The 20,000-nt window shown below is 34.8% G+C and overlaps 1 protein-coding gene across 1 annotated transcript in view; it reads right to left on the reverse strand.

Annotated features, from left to right (window-relative positions):
• The window catches only part of LOC145269174 (uncharacterized), a 273,418-nt gene that overhangs the window by 49,466 nt on the left and 203,952 nt on the right, over nucleotides 1–20,000 (reverse strand). The window contains exons 30-34 of the mRNA XM_080124782.1: nucleotides 18,583–19,377; nucleotides 14,132–14,327; nucleotides 11,464–11,680; nucleotides 9,292–9,859; nucleotides 5,575–6,006 (exon numbers count right to left, since the gene is read on the reverse strand). Of these exons, the coding sequence (XP_079980908.1) occupies nucleotides 5,575–6,006; nucleotides 9,292–9,859; nucleotides 11,464–11,680; nucleotides 14,132–14,327; nucleotides 18,583–19,377 (2,208 nt within the window). The remainder of the gene's footprint in view (nucleotides 1–5,574; nucleotides 6,007–9,291; nucleotides 9,860–11,463; nucleotides 11,681–14,131; nucleotides 14,328–18,582; nucleotides 19,378–20,000) is intronic.

Genomic DNA, 20,000 nt, shown 5'->3' on the forward strand with positions numbered 1-20,000 from the left:
TTAAAGTATGTTTACGAATATGATGATAACGGTCGAAGCGACAAGTGTAATAATATATAAATAATAATAACTAGCAGGACCTGTGGAAATTCTACGGTAGTTGAAAATTAAAACAAAAAACACCATAAATAAAATGAATAAAAAATAAAATAAAACAAATAACGACGAATTTAAAACGAATTCTTATCAAATTCTTCTTTAACGAATTTCAATTTTCAAAAAAAAAAAAAGAACTGGTTAAAATAAATTTTCAATTTTCAATTTTTAAATACAAAAGATTATTTTTTTCTTTTTTTAAATATGTTTTATATAAATTATAAAGGAAGAGATGTCAATTCACTTCCATCATTTTTATAAATTTTACAAAGAAAATATAATAAAAATATTGCAGTCTCCTCTCAACTTGACTTTTATTTTTAATTATGAAATAAAATAGACAATTTGAAACCGTAAACAGACAGACATGTTATCTATTTTTTTTTAATTTTTAGAGAGGAAATAGTTTTAATGATTTTTAACTGACAAAGAGCGACTATAAAGGAAGGTAATACGTTTCTCATTAATTAATGTTTCTGATGATTGTGATTTTTGTGAAAAATAAATTAATAGTTAGTAATAATAATAATAATAATAATAATAATAATAATAATAATAATAATAATAATTTCGTTTTATTACGGCTCTCGTAAAAGAGATAGGATTCTTTCTTGGAGGATTTTACATCAATCCCGGCTTCAAGTCAGCAGCTTTAAAGATCAAGAGTTTTCCTAAGGATTATTAGCGGTACCTACAATAGCAGAGGTCTTGGAGCAACCCAACATATTTGGGATTTGTAGTGTTTTCAAATTTTCTTCTAGACGACTTGATATTAGACCTAGTGTACCAACTATAACCGGGATTTCTAGGGGTTTTACCCCATGTATTCGTCTTATCGGAGCATAATTGTTGCACTTTTTGTTCTCCCCTATCACTAATCCTTAATAATAATAATAATAATAATAATAATAATAATAATAATAATAATAATAATAATAATAATAATAATTCTGATTTCGTTTATCAACGTCTCCCTGCAAAGAGATGGGATTCATTTCCAGAGGATTTCCCTCAATCCCGGCTCCAAACCAGGAGCTTCAAAGATCAAGGTTTTTCCTAGGGATGTTGGCGGTACCTACAATAGCAGAGGTCTGAAGGCCGCCTAAAACATCGGGGATTAGTAGTTTTTTCAATTGTCCTTCCAGACGACTTGATGCTACGTCTAGTGTACCAACTACGACCGGGATTATTTGTGTTTTAACCCCGTGTATACGCCTTATCTCTAAGGACAATAGAGCATAATTGCTCCACTTCTCGTTCTCCTCTCTCATATTCCTGTCCCAGAGGACTGAGAAGTCTACAATCTGCCAGTTTTTTTAGACTTTGTCAATGACGACCAAATCTGGACGCTTATGTTCTAATTGCTTGTTCGTTATAACACTTTTGTCCCACCATACCTCTGCCTTGCCATCCTCACTTGTTCTCACTTCATCAGGCACCTCCTTAAACCATTTTCCAGCACACTTCGCCCCCAACCTTCTTACAGACCTCCCAATATACTCGGAGTCCCATGCCATCATGTGTTTTGCAGTACTCTCTCTGGGTCAATCTGCTACACCCTGCTGCAAGGTGCGCAATTAACTCTGAGGGCCTACCACAAACCTGGCATTCTGCAGCAACTTCCTTTTCTAGAACCACTTCTTTGAACAGTCGTGTTCCTAATGCCTGCTCTTGTACTGCACAAACGAAAGCTTCAGTACTCTTAGCCAGATGATGATGATGATGATGATGATGATGATCCTCCTCCTCCTCTTCCTCTTCCTCCTCCTCCTCCTCCTCCTCTAAAAATGAATGCAAAAAAAATAGCCAGATGGGCGACTGGCGAAAAGAGGAACTCATTTTTATTCTTTGTTGGCAAAGACGGGCAGAATTTTTGCGTATGTGTGTATGTGTATACATATGTACATGCGCGTAGGACTGGTATGCCCCCCCATCCTTATCCTTACCCTCTACTGACCGACTACCTTACATTTAACTCACGACAAGAGGCCAAATAGAGAGGGGTAAGCACATGCGTGGCAGAAAACTCCTTTAAAGAAACCAACGAAATGTAAGTTTACGTCTTTGAAAAAAAAAAAAAAAAGAGTTAAATGTTACTTCGAATTTATTTCAGGAAGCAGTCTTTGTCACGATATAAACGTATAATTCTGTTTGTCAATTCAAATTTAATGAAAATCCTCTAAAAATGAATGCAAAAAAATAGCCAGACCGGCGACAGGTGAATTATCTAGCTAAATGTTACTTCGAATTTATAACAAAAAACGAGTCCTTTTATCGATATTGATGTAGAAATTTTCCCCGTCTTTGAACGAGGGAATTAAATACTACCACAACGGCGGGGAATATTGCCTTCCCCCTCTTTTCCCCATCCAACATTTCTAGCGGCTAAGCAGTATGGTGTAAGGTAGACCTATCTTCAAACGTCTTCTTTCAGAGCATTACTTCAGACTTTTACGAAGTAGAATACTTAGTTGGAATTTTTATTTTTTTTAATATTTTTTAAATTATTTATTTTTTTAAATTTTTATTTTTTTATTTTATTTTTTATTTTTTGTTCATGTCCCGTATGTATGTGTGATAGTGCACGATACCTCTTGTATACATGGGAGCTATACACTATTTCTGCGTTAGAACCACAGGTAAAACAATTCTGGGCTCGGTGTTGCCAAAAACACCAAAATATGAAAAATGTAAATTACAAATAATCCAAACCATGGAACCCAGAAGAAAGATTTGGGTGTCATGATCGGCAGGTGCTCCTTCGGTAGCCCAAAAGCAATACAAAAACAGGCATGACCAAGTGGGGAGGGCAGTGCACTGGGAATTGTGCAAGCCACTGCATTTTGAGCGTACAGACAAATGGTACAAGCATAAACCCGCAACAGCACTTGAAAACGAGAACCACAAAATCCTATGGGACATGGACATACAGACTGACAAAACCATCCAAGCAAGAAGACCAGATGTCGTAACAATTAACAAGAAAGAAAAATCCTGTCAAATCGTAGACTTTACTGTCCCAGCTGACCACATGGTGAGTATGAAAGAAAAGGAGAAACGAAGCAAATACACAGATCTAGCCAGAAATCAATGGTAAGCGACTGTTGCGATAACGCAAATTCATATGTAAAGACTATCGAAAGAGGTGGAGATTACTGGAAATCTGAAGAGACTTGTTGTCACTCAGACTCCAGAGATCGCTACAAGTTGTTGTCAAAGAGAAATCTTTCATGATGGCGTGTGTAACTATTCCTAGTAAATAAATAAATAATGATAATAATAATAATAATAATAATAATAATAATAATGATAATAATAATAATAATAATAATAATAATGATAATGATAATAATAATAATAATAATAATAATGATAATAATAATAATAATAATAAAAATAATAATAATAATAATAATAATGATAATAATAATAATAATGATAATGATAATAATAATAATAATGATAATAATAATAATAATAATAATGATGATGATAATAATAATAATAATAATAATAATGATAATAATAATAATAATAATGATAATGATAATAATAATAATGATAATAATAATAATAATAATGATAATAATAATAATAATAATAATAATAATGATAATAATAATAATAATGATAATGATAATAATAATAATGATAATGATAATAATAATAATAATAATAATAATAATAATAATGATAATAATAATAATAATAATAATAATAATGATGATGATATTAATAATAATGATAATGATAATAATAACAATAATAATAATAATAATAATAATGATAATAATAATAATGATAATAATAATAATAATAATAATAATAATAATAATGATAATAATAATAATAATAATGATAATGATAATAATAATAATAATAATAATAATGATAATAATAATAATAATAATAATGATAATAATAATAATAATAATAATAATAATAATAATAATGATAATAATAATGATAATAATAATAGTAATTATTAATAATAATAGTAATAATAATAACAACAACAATAATAATAATAATAATAACAATAATAATAATTAATAATAACAATAATAATAATTAATAATCAATAATGAATTAATAATAATAATAATAATAATAATAATAATAATAATAATAATAATAATAATAATGATAACCAGACCGCCACTGGAGAACTGCGAATAGGACTGGGACCTTGGCAAGATTTATTGCCACCCAAATTCTAATGAAAATCAATGGTCGTTGCCAGCGAGAAATCAATGGCAAATGGCCGTTGTGCTAATGCAAATTCAAATTCATCGAAAAAAGTGGAGAGTACTGGAAATCTGGAGAGTTTTTTGTCACTCAGACCCAAAGGAACACTACAAGTTGTTCTCAAAGAGATATCTTTGAGGATAGTCTGTGTGAAAACACCTAGTGAGTACAAATAATAATAATAATAATAATAATAATAATAATAACAACAATAATAATAATAATAACAATAATAATAACAATTATAACAATATTAATAATAATAACAACTATAACAACAATAATAACAATAATAATAATAACAACAGTAACAACAATAATAACAATAATAATTACAATAATAATAACAACAATAATAATAATAACAACAACAACAAGAAAATAAAATGCATGAATTCTTTCAAGAGAACACACATAGCGTTGTATCTTTTTGAACTGCTGGGCACAAATAGCACAGGGATTTCGGTTATAGACAAGATTATCTGCTCTGTTTCACTTCCGGTTTCTGCTCCGCAAACGGAACAACGATCACCACCAAGATATGGTTCCCTCTGGTTAATGATTTTTCTGATTATCTATCTTTATAAAGATATGTGTATTTTTTTTTGTTATTTTTTAAATACGTCAACACTTACTAGAAATAAAAGCTACTCGAGGATAAGGGTTATAATTATCAATACCATATTAGTATCGAAAACGATTATAAAGATCCGCATGGGGAATAAAAGAAAGTTTTTTTCTGAGTTATAGTAGCACATACGTAATTGATATATAGATTAACACTAACATTATTTCGGTATTATTTTTAAAGAATGTTACTAATACATGCAATTCAATAATTCAGTAATATTCAGGTAATTTCGATTGCATAATTTCGAAGCTAACATTGTAATTTATTAGAATTGACAAAAAAAAAGTCAGTAGAAACCATTGCATTTTTTATCTGAAAACTCCATTCATCGACTTCAAAATTTCGTTCTGATAGTGTAGACGTGCCGAAAGTTGTTGTTTTTTTTTCAGTTGTGGTAGTACAAATAAAATTGACATCAGTAATTAATTAAATTTTATTCTAGTGTATTCGGAGCTAACTTGGGACAACCTAGTATCTGTCGTAGTTCGTACTCTGTTTACAGTACTGTTGAATCATCCTCATGTGTTTTTTTTGCCTTGATAAGTAGTGATCGATTAGTATTTCTTTAAATAAAAACGTAAGGATTGATTGGTACTTACGTAATCGACAGTTCCATTGGAGATCCTTTTCACCATGATTTGAACCGATCGTTCTCGATTGATGAACTTGAAATCTTCGTTGTAGATCGTCTTCATCTGAACTGCGTCCATGTGAGCCATCAACCTCTTCTTTGTGTCCACGTCGGACAGGAACTTGTTGCAGACGCCCATATAGGTCGATCCGCACTTCTCTTCTAGAGTTTTCTGGAGTGCAATGGCCACGGCGAATACAGCGTCGATTGTCGGAACAACACCAGTGTCCTGCACAAAACGAGGGTCAACCACAGACTGGGTCGATTGGCAATTGACACCGATTGAACAGCCGTATATTTTTTCAAAGTATTCAACGAACCATGGGTTCGCCTTGTCTCGTGTGGCGGGGGTTTTTCTAATCAACCACTGTTTGAATTCATTAATTATTGGAAAATCTTTCTGAAGAGAGAAAATTTGGAAAAAAAAAATCATAAGCTTTCGAGTTAAAATTTTTTCTTCAATTATTCATAGTCCATAACGATTTTTAATAGTACACTAGCATACCGCCCGTCGTTTCCCGGTCGTAAAATACACTTAAATATGATATTTTGATTTATGCAAATTATGTATTTATTATTATAGAGAAAATTTACTATTGATTATTATATTTTACCTAATGTATAGAAGTGATTCTAAAGGTAAAAAAAAAATATGCCTTGGGTGCCATTAGCCAGAATCGAAACTAAAACATTTAGCTTGCATGACTTATTTGTTTCTACTTCGAGTCACATTAATATACATATAAAAAGTTTTTTAAAAAATAACGTTGTTAAACCTATAAATATACGTTTGCTCTTACGTAGGGTAGCATTTTAAGTCGACTTACGCCTGCCAAGTTCCAATTTTTTTTTAAAATAATTCATGCAGACCGCTTTTTTTTTTGGCTCAACATACACCTCCAAATACCCGGACAACGCCGGGCACCCATGCTAGTATATCTATAAAAGTGAACGTGTCTGTGTATCTGTCTGTGTGTCTGTCTGTGTACATTTTCCTACCAATAACTCGAAATTTGATATACAGGGTACTGAGATTTGGGAAAATTTATGTGATCGGTTTCGGCCAGAAAGTTGGCTGTTAAGGGGTCAAAGTTCAACGACTTGACCTTTGAGAACTCTACCAAACTCCTCCGACAATTTTGGCCTAAACCCTTGAAATTTTAGATATAGGTTCTTTGGACACGGATCCAACTTAATAACTTGATTTAAGTCCTAAACAAAAACTGTAAAGGGGTCATAATAGGGATCAAAGTTTAAAAAAATTGGCTGTTTCTTTTGGGGAGGGGGTGCTCAGCATACACCTCACACCCGGTCAACGCCGGGCACCCATGCTAGTATATATATATATATAAGTGAAAGTGTCTGTGTGTCTGTCTGTCTGTCTGTCTGTGTACATTTCCCTACACAATATCTCTGTAAATTTTCAGTCTACAAACTCGAAATTTGAGATTTAGAAAAATATTTATAATTGGTTTTCCACCAGAAATTTGGCTGTTTAGGGGTCAAAGTTCAACGATTTGACCTTTGAGAACTCTACCAAACTCCTCCGACAATTTGAACACTTGAAATTTTAGATATAGGTTCCTTGGACATGGATCTAACTTAATAAGTTAATTCGAGCTCAAAACAGTAAATGTTAAGGAGTCATAATAGGGGTCATAATAGGGGTCAATGTATGTATGTATGTATGTATGTATATTGCTATATACATATATGTACTAGAACCTTTTCATCTTAAATTCTACGCAATTATGCAGAATGTAGAAACTATGCATAAATAGAATTCAGCATAACAGTGAAATGAACCAATAATCTAATAAGAAATGAATAATTAATTACACTTATTTTTTAAAGGAATATGTAAATTATTTAATCTTCATATAGTCGTTGGAACATCCATGACTGAGTATATTAAGGAGTTCGTTTTAATAATTTTTAATAGAAAAAAAAGGAGGCTTTTAATATCAAAATAAAGGTTAGAGATAAATACTCAACTCTATTAGGGGTGCCCAGTGTTACCCGGTCATAAAATATACTTAAATATATTTTGATTTACGAAGATTTCGTATTTATAGAGTCAATCATTTCATATTATATTGTACCCAATATATAGTCATGATTTTAAAGGTAAAAATAATATATATAGAAAGAGTGCCATTAACGTAGATTCCATGAACAAAGCTTCTTTCTTAGAACTGCACGCTTGTGGAACTCTGTTCCGTCTACTTGCTTCCCACCTGACTACAACCTGGATGTCTTCAAGTCCAACGTAAACAAATTCCTGATGAACCGCCCCCTTAAGTAGACATTTTTATTAAACACCCACACTAACGTACTGTACATGCAATAACCCTTATCCCTGAGTGGCTTCCGGGCCTTGATAAGTGGCGATCACCTGGTAAAAAAAAGCTAGAAAGAGGTAGAGTTTGAAAAAGTCGAGACAGACAGACAGACATACATCCTTTTATATACAAGATTGTATCATATATATAGTCATGATTTCAAAAGTAAAAAAAAAATATCATTTAAGTGCCATCAGCTAGAATCGAAACCGAAACCAAAATATAACAAAACATAGTTTCATGATTGAAACTATATCTACAAGTTAAGCAGAGATTGAAATTTATTTGTAATCAATATGTTTCGACTGTGGAAAAGAGGGAATTTTATTAAATACAAGCTGGTGTCCATGACAACAATGTTTTTGCTGGACAAGATGCAGCTTTTCAAAAAAAAAAATTTTTTTTAATGTATGACTTAGTTGTCATCGGCTAGAATCGAAACCAAAACATTTACTTCTTCAGTGGTATTCGCTACCATATGGCCTAGAGACAGATCGATCTAAAAAGTTTAAAAGTTAACTTATTCAAACATATATTTTGCATGCATAAAAGAGCACTTAAAGTCGACTTATGCCTGCTAAATTCCATTTTTTTTTTCAATTTTGAAGAATTTGCAGTAATTTTCACCAGATAAAACTAAATCGAATTTGTCCAACAAGTTTGAATTCCGTATATATCAAGTTTCACGTTTAGTTTGGTAGAGATCGTTCCATGCGCGCGTGAACACACACACGCATGCGCATGCACACACACACACACACACAGACACACACACACACACACACACACACACATATATATATATATATATACAAACATATATATATATATATATATATATATATATATATATATATATATATATATATATATATATACAAACATTCTCTTTTTAGAATATATAATAGCAGGGGTGCTCGGCGTTGACCAGTCGTAAAGTGTGCTTAAATATACGTTAATTTATGCTGATTTTGTATTTATTATTATAGAGTCTGTTATTTCATATTATGTTGTACCAATATATAGTCATGATTTCAAAGGTATATATATATATATATATATATATATATATATATATATATATATATATATATATATTATTTGAGTGCTATAAGCTAGGATCGAAACTGAAACCAAAACATAACAAAACATAGTTTGATGGTTGAAACCATGTCTACAAGTCAAGGAAAGGCTGAAGTTTGTACTCAATCTGGTTAGGCAGGTGAATGTTATTAAATACAAGCTGGTTTCCATGACAACAATGTTTCTGATAGACAAGATGCAAGCAAAGGCGGTCAGACCGTCCACGGAGTTTTATAATTATATAGTTAGATATATCTCACCTGAAACATAATCGACTTATCAATGACATTATTCGACAAAGACGAGGGCAAATACCAATTACGGTTCGTTATAAAGACGATGTTCTTGCCAGCCGGCAGTTTCTGTTTTGCGATGAGTAAGTTCTCGATATCCTGTCCGTATTCTGCAAACACGACGACCACCCTGGTGCTGGAGTCGGTTATGTCATACACGATGTTATCCGGGCTGCCGTCCGTTCCAAACTCGAGCGACGACGCAATGCACACGCCCAGACCCTCGATGGTCAAGCGGAAAAGTTGCACGGAATCCCTGCTCCCTACGTCCGGTGCGTTCAAGGTGATGATGTAACTGAACCCGAGCTCTTTCACCAGTTTGGCCATCGCCCGAATCACTTGCATGTCAGAGGGCATCGTCCTAAAGAAGGTGGAGTAGGTGTTCTTGTCGAGAAGCGCAGGAGAAGTCGCCCCCGGGCTGACTAACATGACGTCGAGAGGACTTAAAATTGAGGACATTGCGATTGTGCTTCCACTGTCATAGGAAAGCCAGCTTTGTAATTTGGATGGCGACAAGTTCTGAAGACCAATATATCTGAAAAGAAAAGAAAATTGTTAATATAGATTCGAATTTGCATTAGACACGCACATTTATAATATAAATGTTACATATATATATATATATATATATATATATATATATATATATACATATATATATATATATATATTAGTGATGGGACGATTCTAATATTTTTCCTGATTCCGATACAATTACCGATTCCGATTCCGATTCTTTATAAATCTCTAATTATTTAACTATAAGATTTTTTCTTTTTACGGAGATCGGGGGAAAAAAAAAAAAAAAAAAAAAAACATAAAAGATGCAGATATTTTCCTATAAGTAAGAATACACTTGTGGAAGATGATCTATCGATTTTAGCTTTACTGATATTATAAAATCAATAAATGTTTATTATTTTATCATTGTTTAAACCAAAATCTTCCATTGCTTGTAACAAAGTCAAATAAAAAAAGACAATTAAAAGAATCGATTTACCATCGGAAAACAGGCATCAATTTTTCCGATTCTGATATCGATTCAGAAACTCCCACATCTTCTGATTTTTCCGATTCCCGATTATATATACACACACACACATATATATATATATATATATATATATATATATATATATATTTGTGATCGTCATACTGTACTGTTTCGTTATATCACAACTCATCAGTGCGGGCAGACATACACCTTTCCCCAGCCGTGGATCGAACCTACCACCGTTGCGTTGACAGTCGACAGCTCTAACCATGAGACCATGAATATATATATATGTACATATGCATATACATTTATAAATACATATATATATACATATACATATATGCATATATATATATATACTATACATGCATATATATACTATACATACATATACTATACATACATACACACGTTTGTTTACGAACAGACGATTTGAGCACTATAAAGGTAGTGGCGGGTGTCTATTTAAATAGACATTCCGACGAGTTATTTACGGGCGTCAATTCCATGGTTGAGTGGGAGAACCGCTGACTGTCAACACGACGGTTCTAGGTTCAATCCTTGGCTTGGGAGAGATGCTAGTCTAGCGGCACTGATGAGTTGTGATACAACGAAATAGGACTGTATGTCGATGACTACAAATATATATATATATATATATATATATATATATAGTAATTTATAAAATATATATGGCGATTAAGCTACACTGAATATTCTGCGTTTAATCCACTATAGGATTCGTCAGGCTTATGCGCGAATTCTGTGGTTGCTTCTCGTTTTTATATATATAATATTATATATTATATTATTTTTATATATATAATATTATTATTATATTATATAATATAATATAGTAAATGAAGTAGTTATATATATATATATATATATATATATATATATATATATATATATATATATATATATATGTATATATACTATCAGGGAGGGAGAGATGATTTTACCCGGGATTTAATGAAGATGAACCAATACATTTATTGTCATCGTAACTCATGAAATCGCCAATTTTTCGGTCAAATCGATTGATTACCTTCTCTTGTCGGTCTCCAACAAAGGAGAAATTAAAAGCGGTTAAAAAAACAAAAAAAAAAAAAAAAAAAAAACAACTGTAAGGTGCTCACTTTGGATTGAACATTCCATTATGGAGAGCATAGGTATGTGCTCTGGCCTGTTCAGGAGTGGAGCAACCATCGAATCCCAGTGCGCCCAGGGAAACGTTGTGAGCCTTGAGAGCACTAAACCTTCCGGAGTTAATCAATTCAAGAGCAAAGGTCATGGCTTCGGCATTTTGGAATCCTCCATGGAGACGGATATCGCCACAAGCAAACGGTGAGTCTCCTGCAAGAAATGTTACAGAAATGCATTAATGACGTGGAAAGAAAATAAGTAAAGAAAGAAAGAAAGAGAAGGAAAAAAAAGGAAAGAAAGAAAAGATGAAAGAGAAAAAGGAAAGAAAGAAAAAAAAGATTGAAAAAGAAAGAAAGAAAGAAAAAAGATTGAAAAAGAAAGAAAGAAAGAAAAAGATGGAAATAGAAAGAAGGAAAGAAAGAAATACAAAATGAAAAAGAAAATAAGAGATATAAAGAAAGAAAAGAAGGAAAAAGAAAGAAAAAGAAAGAAATTAAAGGGGGAATAAGAAAGACAGAAAAGAAAGAAAGAAAGAAAGAAAGATAAAAAACGGAAGAAAGAAAGAAAAGAAGAAAAGAAAAAGAAAAGTAGGATAGTAGGTAAGAGAAAGAAAAGTGGAAGAAGGAAAGAGAAAGAAAAGTGGAAGAAGAAAAAAAGAAAGGAAAGAAAGAAAGAAAAAGAAAGAAATTACAGAAGGAAAGAGACAGACAGAAAGAAAGATAAAGAAGGAAAGAATAAAAGATAAAAAAGAGAAAGAAAGAAAGAAAGAAAGAAAAGATGGAAAGAAAAACAAAAGAAGGAAAGTATGTGAGGGAAAGAAAGAAAGAAGAAAAGAGAAAGAAGGGAAGAAAAGAAAGGGAAAGAAATAAAAAAGAAAGAAAGAAGAACAGAGAAAGAAAGAAAGAAAGAGTGTGCAAAAAATATTTTCTCTTTCAATCGTACAAGAAATCAACTCTTTTTGATTTTTCTTCCCCATCAAAACTTTCTCTTTATCGCGGTAACGTTTTCTCACACTATAGGTGTCTCTCTAGCTCTACAAATCTTCTTTGCAATCTCTCTCTCCCTCTCTCTCTCTCTCTCTCTCTCTCTCTCTCTCTCTCTCTCACACACACACACACACACAAACTGATGTGAGCTTGCTGGTATCAGTCTTTTCTATAAATACTATTATGTCATGTGTTCCTAAGAATCGTCTCCTCTCTACCCTGCTTCGCTCGTTAAATTCGTTGCGTTGAACTCAATAGGACTATGGCTTGTGAGTCGGCATGCATCAATTCGTGGTCGGAATCCGTCGATATTAGAAACCATAATTGCAGGTGCAGGGATCTATATAAGTCGAAAGAGGTCGAATATCACTTGAACCGTTAAAGATAAATTTAATCAGATCTCCGATTTACAGAAGGGTCCTACCGAGTCACATCCACAATTAATTTAAAAGGCGTGAACAACTTTGGAAAAATAACGACATTCAAAAAAGAACTAGAGATCGCTGTACTGGGAAAGATAACTTTTATTAACATGTTTAAGAAAAAGCAATTTAAATCATTCCAACGTTAAGAATTTTGTAACAAGTCTTCATTAGACACTCTTTGCTACTGAGTGTCTTGTAGAAAAGGCAAAAAGTTTGGAGTACTGATTTTCATGTTGAGAGGGAACACATCTGGTTATTTTCAGGAAGGAAAAGAAAATGGTCATTAAAACATGTATGCGTCTTGAACGTGTGTGTGTGTGTATGTGTGTGTATGTGTGTGTGTGTGTGTGTGTTCAATACGTATGCAAATAGCGGTTCGAAATAACCTTTTTAAAAGAATTAATTCTCGTTCGATATGGTAGTTTCCATGCTGAGAATTAAGGTGTATGGCGTGCACGAAGTTGTGCTGGTGATTTTACGTCCCACAAGATGGAGTCAGCTTGTGATGATGTTTATTTGTAGAACTATACCTTGAACTGGCTGGATTGATTTTATTTACGCTTGCAAAAGCTTATATAGGAGAATTCTAGAACATTCTGCACTGTTGTATTAGTGTGCGTGAAGAATAATGCAATCCTTTTATCGCATGTGTGCGGATGGGCAAATTGCGACGTTGTGTCTTTGCACATTCTTCCAATGTGTGTGTGTTTAAGAGAGATTGCTATGAAATGTCTCTGTCGCAGATTTGTTCCGGCCATATATAGCTGTCGCTATATATCTCATTTTATTCTAATAACTAATTCTTCAGAACTGCAGCTTTGTGGAACTCTCTTTCTGCTTTATGTCAAACTGATGGATGGATATGATATAATTCGCGCCCGTTTCTGCACTAAATCCCAATCTTTATTAATCCATATTAAATCCCTAACTCTGAACCGAACGGATGCCATAATAGTTAGTTCGCTGCACTTCGTTATAACAAAGATCCATACAAAATTTCAGCTATAGCGGACCAGTAGTTTCCGAGAAAAATTGGTACGCAAATACTGATCCCTATTAATGCTTAACTGTGCATCGAACGGATACCATAATACTTAATTTCCTACACTTTATCATAACAAAGATACTTACAGAATTTCAGCGAAATCCTCCCAGTAGTTTCCGGGAGAACGGAGAGACAAAAAAAAACAGGCAGACAGACTAAAGAAAAAAAATGTTTAAATAAAATTAACAGAAAGTGGTATATTTACCTTTGGAGTGAATGTCAAAAACGGCTGGTAAGAGCAAGTTACCAGGGATATAGAGGAATGGCCGGAAGCCGAGCAAGTATTGACACAAAACACATTGGTCTGGGCAGGTTGATTCTAAGACAGATAGAGGCGCATCACCGTAGAGCCGGATACTTGATAGCTGTAGCGAACCCGACACGACATTGTAACTGCCGACCTAGAAAAAATATTATATAAATCTATAAAAGGTTGAAGTTTTTAAAAACTTTTATGCGCCCCAAATAAGACACATTGCTAGTGAAATGTAAGAGCCTATTGTCATCGTTTGATATGGCAGAGACATCATCAGCATATCACTAGTTATTGTGTTCATCGTGTAAAATCGGGAGTAAATATAAAATTTGACGTTTTATGCTTATTTATACAGGGTGGCCCACAAAAACGGGATTTTTTTAAAACTACGTATTGCCAGACGTGAGCAAGTGGCAGCACTGTGACCTTGAGCAAGTATCGAGGCGTTGATTTTTCTTTCCTTCTTTCTCTTTCCTTCTTTCACAAGAGACACTCGTCTAGCTGAAACCACTATCAATAATCCCCCCCTCACTCTTTATCTGTACCTAAACCTAAACATAGATTCCATGAACAAAGCTTCTTTCCTAGAACCGCACGCCTGTGGAACTGTCTTCCGTTTGCCTACTTTCCAGCTGGCTACAGTACGGTTGTCTTCAAGTCCAATGTAAACAAGTTCTTGATGAGCCGTTCCACGTTAACAAATTTACCGAATTTCCATTACTAACGATTACTATATTGTCCAATTGACTACTATACACTCTTGTCCTCTAGGGGCTTCGGGCCTTGATAAGTGGTGATGCCTATGTAAAAAAATGTTTTGAAATAATATGTGTGTAGCCATCTGCAGAGGAACTCCTTTGTTCCATCACAGTTCCTCAATTTGGCTCTATAAAGAAGTGCTTCACTTATCGGACAATAAAATTATTGTATATTTGTTATTTATATTCTGCCACTGAGACTACGATGAATTAAGGGCCAGATTCATGGGGGGGTAGCAAGATATTTGCTCACATTACATTGAAATGTATGCATGTTGCTACAGTCAGGAAAAACAGGGCGCAGATGTGACATGACCGACCCGAAGGGTGGTTGGGTTCCCCAAGGAAGGGAGCGAGCGAAAATTTAAAAGTCACTATAACAAACGGGAAAACATAACCCTTTATTAAATATGGTGTGCCCGGGCGACAGCAAAAATCTCTGCTGAGAGAAAATCACAAATAATAAATTATATTCATCTTGGGTTTTATTCGTCTACACAATGTCACTTTAAAGGTTGAGCTGAAACATATGCAGTGAACTGGTGCAAGTGATGAAACTCTATATATTGGAGAATGAATGTTTATACTTCAAGAACAGTCATTTGACCTGAAAGATTACGAGTGTGACCCTGAAAGTCTGATAAACAACTCGCAACAATTCCAGGTGAGATTGTGTGGGAATTCTAAAAAAAAAAAAAAGGAACCAATCTAGACATTGGGAAGTGACGCTGTCGTGGTTGATTATTTGGGGAGGGGAACACCCCATGTTACACTGCTCTACAATATATAATGGTGTGCACAGCCCAAAACGTTAATTACTCGGTCAGTCAAAGAGTTATTCAGTTGAGAGTGATTGCTTCACGACGCCCCGTATTACTAATGCCGCACTAACAAGAGAGAAAGAACGAGGGAAGGCTTAAAAACTAATTGTCGACTATATGAACTCAATATTTGTGGACTACATATATATATATATATATATATATATATATATATATATATATATATGTTTCAAAATTAATCAGTAGACTAGAAGAAGCTGAGTGTTGTTGTCTTTCCTATGTGCATTGTGTGCCTTCCTACCGGAAGACGAATTTGTGAATTACTGTGTGTTTTTTTTTCCTTAGCGGACGACCGATCAGCGAGAGGATAGCATATCGACCCTGACACGAGAGAAACTAACAAGCCCCGGCAGCGAATGGAAGACTGACCAGCACAACCTACGGGTCCTACTGCATTGAAAAGGTAACATCTGGTCAGTGTTGATCAGAATGGTGACTCGGGCGAGATCAGAGGTCACACAGAGATGGAATTCCAGATTCAAGCCGTTCGAGGGATTAAGCTAGCAGTGTAGAAAGCTTTCAGATATCTGGAGATCATTAGAGTGAAGGGGTTGAATTTTGCCGATTTTCACAATTGTTGGGGTTATTTACGTCGATAGTGCCCAAGCGAAACAAGTTTGTCTGTACACATTCCATGGAAGTACTTGTAAATCAAACACAAAAAAAAATGCGACATTGCGGCGATGGGGCAGGGATTGGAGTCTGACAGACAGTGTGGGGCCTTTTAGATTAGGGACTTTAGTGTTTAGAGGGAGAGACTAATAGCTGGTACACCATGCATGGGTGAATGGTGGCTTTGTAGAGATATAGAATACTGTCAGAGGAAATAAATTTTCTAATCTGATAGAGGAACCTTTTTTTTATAACCTTGTCTAAAATTGAGTTGTTGCGCTAGCCCATATGTAACGACAATGCTCTACATATGAGTGGTTTTCTATAGATTATTGGATACTGGTAGTGATGCGAGATGTTTATAGCTTGCGTTTAATATATATATATATATATATATATATATATATATATATATATATATATATATATATATATATATATATATATATATATATATACATTGAATTCATGCTCGCTGGAACTGTATCAGCTGGTCCGGAAATTTTGAGTCGATTTTTTTCAATGAAATGAAAAGTCAAAAACATATAGTAAACATTTAATCAAATGTTCATGAATTGTGTATTTCGATATTTTAAACCTTTTTGTTTATTCTCTTACTATTTTAGTCTCAATTGATTTCAGCATCATCTGTAGAGGATGGTCGTCTTTATCAATGCTAAAACCTACAGCTCTAAACTTTGCAAACCATTCCTATACAATTCTTACTTGTTTATAGATGAGATGTGAAGGCTTGCGTTATGTTGATTAATCGGACTATTATTCTCGTCTTGGGTGTTATTAGCAAAACGTTTCGGTCGCTGCCACCTGCGACCTTCTTCGAGTGTTGATAACATGATTCTTTTCCTCTACTAAAGAAAACCTTTTATCTTTACATCATCAACGCTCTGCCCCCATCTGGCACCAATTGAAATGAATGGCTCTCGTCTTGGGGAGGCCTCCAGTTTTGTCAAGCTTCTGGGCTTGACTTTTACTCCTGATCTTAAGTAGAACACGTACATTGAGTCCGTTACCAGGGCCGCCGGAAAAATGGTGGGATCCTTCTATCGATCCAGTAGATATCTCACTGCTGATGCAATTCTCTATCTATATAAGAGCCAGGTACGTCCAATTTCTACTGTACACTCTTTAACCCTTATCCTCGAGTGGCATCAAGGCCTTGATAAGTGGTGATACCCATGTAAAAAAAGAGGGGTGGCTCTGCATTACAAGAAATTCGAATCTTGGATTTGAGAGTGGGTCTGAAGATCATTTTTTCACTGATATTAACAATTAGTATAGATGTCCAGAAAAATTGAGTCATATCTTAGTGACCCCTGAAGATTGAGCCTCCTTTATGATCTAGGAAGGAATAATGTTTTTAGCCAATTTTTCGGTATTTGTTGTCCAAACGGTCGAGCTTCAAAACGATACCGATCTCGTTAAAATCCGTCGCCTCTGTTTAAATTTTTAGGCATACATACATGATGATGATTGCAACGTCTTGTCAGACGAGTGCCACTCTCTCAGGCACTTAAAGTCCATGAGTCCAAAAATGACTTCCATCGCCATTTTAATAGACAAATGCCTGAGGGAGTAGCTATACACAGATGATGTTACAGAGTCTTAGCTTTGTACGACAGCTAAGTCTCTCTCTCTCTCTTTCTCTCTCTCTCTCTCTCTCTCTGTTCAAAATTTTGAGATCCAGCAACAAGCAAGAGCAAGATAGCCAGCAACAAGTTAAACTGCAGACCAGCTTAATGCGGGTACTGGTCTCCCACCTTATGGTTTTTTTTTAAATCAGAGATTTGCTTCTCCAAGAAAGGTTGCCTTAACCACAGCTTACGGGAGCCCTCTCTACCACCAACACACGCATACATACACACAAACACACACGGTACTAGTTGGCCGTTGACCCCGAAAAAGGGTCCATTCGCCCTTTGGAAGGTCTTGTTTTTAATCCTTCAGGGAGACTAGCGACCCTCCTCACCAAACAAGCCTGGTAGGGGAACCAGTTTAGTCACCAGTGACTCGACCATGAAGCAGGGAGTACTGAGTTACATGGTACCAGTAGCATATGACATGACCTCACATATACATACATACATACATACATACATATATATACATTTAAACAGACAGGTGTTTTTTATATTATAGATAACATTGAATTGTAAATAAAATAACATACCTGAGTGTATTTTCCTCCATAGTAATTAAAGATGTCATATGTTATACTTCCATACCCTTCCTTGTCGAAACTAAACAGGTCGCCTCCTGCGTCTCGGAAACTGGCTTCTTTCATTTTCTCCACAAGATATTTGCCCGTGAAACGAGAAGTGAAGAACTCGCTGCAGACCCCGTTGTATCCGTTTCCGCACATTTCAGTCAGTAAAGCGTGCAGACCGTGGGCAAAGGCGTACACGGCGTTGATCACTGGGGCCGCCTGCGGATCTAGAACGAAGTTGGGGGCGCTGGTGATCTGGTACGATGCGACTGACGTGTTGCAGATGGTTGCAAATCCACCAGTGTTCACCGATTGGAAGGCGCAGTGATACAGAGATTGCCACCATTCCGCCAACCACGGGTTTGTCTTGTCTCTCGTCAAATCGAGGCTCTGGAGGTGGCGCATAAAGTCAGCCATGGGAGGTGTCCTGTGCTTGATGGTTAGCGCACCATTGGCTTCAACCTTGAAAGGTTCTACTACGTGCTCTAAGGTTCCCCAGGTTTCGAGACCGATGAAATCAAACTCCCCTCCTGCTCCCGTGGATCTCACACCTTCCAATAATTTGTGGATGTCCTTTGTCGGCATAATCACGATTGTCGGTTTCACGTGCGGAATCTTCCGGAGTTCGTTAATTATCTGGGCGCCGGTAGTTTGAGGATTGACTCGGTAACAAGACACGAGGCAGATTCCAAATTTAGCCGCCTCTTGTAGCAACACGGCCATTCCAACGTGGCCATAGTCATCGTCCGATTCAACAACCTACGAAGGCAAAAAAAAAAAATCGTAATAAATCGAAAATATTCAGAAATATGTAAAGAGAAAATGCAAGATATTTAGGAAGACCACTGTAATTTAAATGTAGAGTTCTTTTTTTTTAATACCAGAAAAGTGCAAGATGTTTTAATAAATATAATTGTTCACTAAAATTAATTTTTTTCGAATTCCAATCATAAAAGATTCTTGGTCCTGGATATGACCTTAAACTATATCCGATGGAGAGACCCCAGCTTGCGGGCTTTGGGGAGTGTGGGGCCACCCTTTAATTGCCATTGCTCCCAGGTCCACTCTCACCCGAAGTGGTAGTACTTGTTAGGGTCTCAACTATGGGTTAAATAGAAACCGACTTTAAAAAACAAATGCATTCTATTAAAAAAAAATTCTTCAAAATAACTGTATATGGCATTAAAATAACCTGAAAAGGGTTGATATGCCGTAAAACAACCAATCAACCAACCTAAAAGATTATTCTTTAGAAAGGCAGTCTCTCACCTCCTTTCTCTCTCTCTCTCTCTCTCTCTCTCTCTCACACACCCCCTTTCTCTCTCTCTCACCCCCTTTCTCTCTCTCACCCCCTTTCTCTCTCTCTCTCACCCCCTTTCTCT

Source organism: Euprymna scolopes, chromosome 45 (assembly GCF_053919585.1).
Source record: "Euprymna scolopes isolate OS-2025 chromosome 45, ASM5391958v1, whole genome shotgun sequence".
NCBI classification, from domain to species: domain Eukaryota; kingdom Metazoa; phylum Mollusca; class Cephalopoda; order Sepiida; family Sepiolidae; genus Euprymna; species Euprymna scolopes.